The sequence below is a fragment of the Myotis davidii genome, unplaced genomic scaffold, assembly GCF_000327345.1.
Source record: "Myotis davidii unplaced genomic scaffold, ASM32734v1 scaffold174, whole genome shotgun sequence".
Classification (NCBI taxonomy): domain Eukaryota; kingdom Metazoa; phylum Chordata; class Mammalia; order Chiroptera; family Vespertilionidae; genus Myotis; species Myotis davidii.
In genome coordinates, this window is record NW_006289087.1 from 2414949 (window position 1) to 2420073 (window position 5125).

Genomic DNA, 5125 nt, shown 5'->3' on the forward strand with positions numbered 1-5125 from the left:
GGGGGCGGGGGAGGCCCGGGGATGGAGCCGGGGAAGCCGACCCCCCTCTCCTCACCCCCCACCCCCATTCCCTCCGGTTCCACGGGAGGAGCGGAAGTGTGGCCCCGCCGAGCCCAGGCAGCCCGGGGTATCGTCCTGTGCGTTCCTGGTTGCAGACTCTTGCCAGCCGCATGCCCGGTGTGGATGAAAGATGTATTATGGAATGAACCCGAGCCATGGAGACGGATTTCTAGAGCAGCAGCAGCAGCAGCAGCAGCCCCAGTCCCCCCAGAGACTCTTGGCCGTGATCCTGTGGTTCCAGCTGGCCCTGTGCTTCGGCCCCGCTCAGCTCACGGGTGGTGAGTGATGACTCCCTGTGCCTGTGGCTGTGGCCGGAGGGCCCAGGACGGCAGGGGAGGGGGAGCCCGACTGGCAGGACGGCCCAGCCACTCCCCCGGCCCCCTATATCCAGACTTCTGGGCACCCCAGAACCTGAGGAGCCCCTGTGTGCCAGCCTCAGAGCACCCTTTTTCAGAACCCCTGGAGTTCCCCCCAAATTCGTGTGGAGCCCCGCACAGCTGCACACACCCACATTCTGCCTGGAGCTTCCCACCAGCTGCCCAGCGGCCTGACTTCTGTTTTCTCTAAAGCAGTGGTTCTCAACCTTCCTCATGCCGCGACCCTTTAATACAGTTCCTCATGTTGTGGTGACCCCCAGTTTCATTGTTACAAATTGAACATTGTGAAAGCATAGTGATTCATCACAAAAACAGTATGTAATTATAGATGTGTTTTCCGAGGGTCTTAGGCGACCCCTGTGAAAGGGTCATTGGACCCCCAAAGGGGTCGTGACCCACAGGTTGAGAATCGCTGCTCTAAAGAAAAGACAATAAGGCTGACCGATTATTCTCATTTTGGGAGAGAGAGGGAGGAAGTGTATTTCTGGATAATGGATGCTTGAGGACCTCTGACCCTTGTCTGTGCCCTCAGCAGACACAGGTCAGGTTTCAGCTGCGAGACCCCCTTTGTGAAGGTGAAGGGTTCGAGAACGTGGCCAGGCTGCCAGGTTTGCTGGAGAGTTAACTTTCTCCTTCCTTGGGAGGTGGGGTGTCTGTGCGCGTCGGGGTTGGGAGGGGATGCAGAGGTGTTCTTCAGATGTGTTTCTGGAGGGTTGCTTGGCGTCTCCAGGCCTGATTTGCAGGAAGTGGACGTTAGCTGAGATAAAGGTGGTGGCGCGGACTCCATAGGCGGACTCCACAGTCAGTTCTGGGGCAGGGGATGCCTTCGGGTTGTGGTGGAGGGAGCGAGATGGAGGTCCTGTCCGGATTTCAGAGCCTAAGAGTCTCTCTGCCCCCATGGCTCCTCACTGTCCATCAATCACTGCTGTCCATCACTGCTGTCCATTCCAGACTGTCTATGAGAGCTCGCTGAGGTGTTCATATGAGAAGGACAGAGAACATGTTGCAGAGCCGAGATACTGTTAATAAACCAAGTATAATCGGTGGAAAACCAGGAATTGATCGATACTACAGAAACCATTTTAGTGCTTTAAAGTATTGCTGTTTTGGAGAATTCCAAGGTGAAGATGGAAAATAAAATATGAATGAAAAGTTAGCAAAGGTGGGGGAGGGGAATGAGCTGGACTTGAACACAGAGGCATCGATAACGCAGGCCTCCCGCTCGGAGATCTGAGATGCTCAGGCTGTAAGGGAACTTCCCATGAAGCACCTGTCAGTCAGCGAGAAGACACTGGCTTGGGATGGAGGCCCTGTTTTGGTTTTTGGTTTCATTGTTTTAGGCAGAGGCAGCTTTTTTGGTGCTCTTATTTTTGTAGAAATACTAGAGGTCCGGTGCACGAATTTGTGCACAGGTGGGGTCCTTTGGCCTGGCCAGCCATTGGGGCTGATGGTGCGGGGGAGGAGGTTGGCTGTGGGAGTGCACTAACCACCAGGAGGCAGCTCCTGCATCAAGTGTCTGCCCCCTGGTGGTCAGTGCACATCCTAGCGACCGGTCGTTCGGTTGTTTGGTCGCTTAGGCTTTTATATATGTAGATCTCTGAGACGGGTTTCCTCTTCACAGAGGGCGGAGTCAAACGGGGTGCCAAGGCGGCACCTGTGTGGCCTGACTGGGCCCTGGTCAGAGCCTCTGTCGGGCCCTGGACATTCTTGGTCGCGCCTCTCGGGTGAGTGGGACTAGGTGGGCAGGCCGTCATTGGGCAGGGCTGGCTCATTCCTTCCCCCTTCTCTCCTCTGGCCTTCTGTCTCACTCTCATCCCCTCAACCCAGGTCCCCAGGATTTCCCATCCTCTCGGTCCTTCCCTCCGTGTAGATGACAGATGCATCAGGGTTCATCTGGGTGCGTTTTGAGGGCTGTTATTGGTGTGAGGCTCTGGCATTGGCTCGGGCATCTCGGACCTCAGTGCCCACACGGCCCCCTCGCCCTCCCATGAGCCACCGCCCAGTTGCACTGCACGTCTTTCCTGTCTCTCTTCCGAGGGGAGATGTCACGCACCCAGACCCAGGGCCTTGAAGAAGGCGCTGGGAGGAGAGGTTGCCTGCGACCTCTGTGTCAGACTTCTCCCTGTTTCACCCTGAACCCCTTCAGGCCACACTGTGGTTTCTGGAAGAACATGGGTTATTTCAGAATTCCTCTGGCCATCAACCGTTTGGGTGGGGGAGGGCGGTGGGGAAGTGCTATGGAGTCCACCTTTCAGAGATGTCTCTCTCAGGAAGGAAACCCCTCTTGGGGGTACCCAGGGGGACAGTCACAGGGAATCCACCGTAATTCTAGACCCGCGCTTCTAAAATTTGAACGTGCGCTGAAGCAGCCTGAGGTGCTGCTGAGAGGCAGGTTCTGGGTCAGTCGCTCTGGGGTGGGGCCTGAGGGTCTACACTTCCGACCAGCTCACAGGCCATGTCCTGGCGACTGGGCCAAGGACCCCACGTTGACCAGTGATGCTTTATTGTATTTTATTTTAAATATATTTTTATTGATTTCCGAGAGGAAGGGAGAGGGACAGACAGACACATCAATGATGAGAGAGACTCATTGATCGGCTGCTTCCTGCACGCCCCCTACGGGGGGTCGAGCCCGAGACCCAGGCACGTGCCCTTGACTGGAATCGAACCTGCGACCCTTCAATCCACAGGCCAGTGCTCTATCCACTGAGCCAAACCGCGTAGGGCGACCAGCGATGCATTAGACCAGCGGTTCTCAACCTGTGGGTCGCGACCCCTTTGGGGGTCGAACGACCCTTTCACAGGGGTCGCCTAAGACCATCAGAAAACACATATGTAATTACATATTGTTCTGGTGATGAGTCACTATGCTTTAATGATGTTCAATTTGTCACAATGAAATTGGGGGTCACCACAACATGAGGAACTGTATTAAAGGGTCGCGGCATGAGGAAGGTTGAGAACCGCTGCGTTAGACGAAGGCATTCCTTAAGGAAGTCTGCCTGCTCTGGACTCTCACCATGGCTCTCAGTGACCCAGATGCGGATGGCCTGTGAGGGACAGGTCTCCCCCAGTGTCTGACCTCTGGGTGATACTCGGCCCTGAACGTCAGCCTTCAGAGAATGCTTTCATTTGATCTACAAAAAGGTGCATATTTAATAGACCCTGTTCTGGCATGTGTGGATTTTCATTTCTGATTGCTTTCAGTGGAAAAGGAACACAACAATAGCAAGGTAGAATCGTCTGAGCTGGGAGAAAAAGCCTGCGTCTAAAACAGATCTGACAGCAAAAGCCTGAACTGGCAAGGAGAGAAATTGAGAAAATGATTAGAAAAAGAAAAGGGGGGGAAAAAGAAACTGAAAGGCTTTGTCCCTGAATCCAGAGTCCATTCAATTCTTTGAGTCGTGGGGGGGCTTTCATGAGCCTGAATTGGCCTCAGGTGATGTCGGGATGGCTCTTTCCAGTTTGTCTTTTGTGACTTGGGGAAAAAGAGGTCCCCATCTGGGGCCGCTAAGACCACATACCCCGGGAGGACTAACAACGGGGTGACAAGGAGACACAGATCCCCACTGATCCCAGAATCTGACGGGGCATGGCCGTGGCTAGCTTCTCTCTTCCTCCACCCAGTCATGCTCCCAGAGGTGATCTATGGGGAGAGAGGCGTTGAGGGCCGCCTGAAATGGTCCACGTGCGAGGAGAGGAGAGAGCTACGAGTTTGCTCTAGAAGTCAGTCCTTGAAGGCGGGCTCACTAGCACACCCAGAAATGATCAGGAACCCAGGCCGAGCTCAGCTCCTTCATAGCCGTGTGGGGCTTTGAAAATCTCTGTTTCCTCATCCATTCAGGGAGGATAATGCCGCCTAATTTGCAGGGTGGATGCGAGGGATGGAAACTATGTGGCTGCTCCATGAATGGAGATAGAAGTAGGGAGGAGGGGCCCACACAACGCTGTACTCATCTGGCCTCTGCTTCATCCATTCAGTATGTACTGAGTGCGGATCCCCACCCTGCTCCCGGCGCAGTTGCATGAAATGTTCTTTTTACCTGTAAGGGCCTTCCTTTGCTCTTTATTTTTCATCCAGTGAACAGATTGCTCTTTGAGACCCAATGCAAACGCCCTGATCTGTTTCCTATTTCCCTGGTCCCCGACTTTTCCCTCACCTGGTGCCCCCCCTGCACTAGGCATAACCCTCCTCCTAGTGTTGCCTCATCCACTGGACCCCAAGCCCACTGAAGGCCAGAGCCTGGACGCCATCATTATTCAAGAGAGCTGATGGTGTGAGCCTGAGATGCTAAGTGTTAGGGAACAATTTGGCCCAATATTTCCTCTTCTTTAAGCGAAAGAATCCCGTGCTCTAGCCAGTTTAGCTCAGTGGATAGAGCAGCGGTTCTCAACCTGTGGGTCGCGAACAATGAAAACACATCCTGCACATCAGATATTTACATGACGATTCCTCACAGTAGCAACATGACAGTGATGAAGTAGCAACGAAAATGATTTTATGGTTGGGGGTCACCACAACATGAGGAACTGTATGAAAGGGTCGCGGCATTAGGAAGGTTGAGAACCACTGCTGGGATAGCGCATCAGCCTGTGGATGGAAAGGTCCCGGGTTCGATTCCGGTCAAGGGCATGTGCCTGGGTTGCGGGCTCGATCCCTGGCCCTGGTCTGGGCTCATGCAGGAAGC

General features: G+C 54.2%; 1 protein-coding gene across 1 annotated transcript in view; it reads left to right on the forward strand.

The window, feature by feature from the left end:
* Positions 1-119: 119 nt before the first annotated feature.
* The window catches only part of SUSD4 (sushi domain containing 4), a 75787-nt gene continuing 70781 nt past the window's right edge, over positions 120-5125 (forward strand). The window contains exon 1 of the mRNA XM_015562366.1: positions 120-338. Within this exon, the coding sequence (XP_015417852.1) occupies positions 191-338 (148 nt within the window). The 5' untranslated portion in view covers positions 120-190. The remainder of the gene's footprint in view (positions 339-5125) is intronic.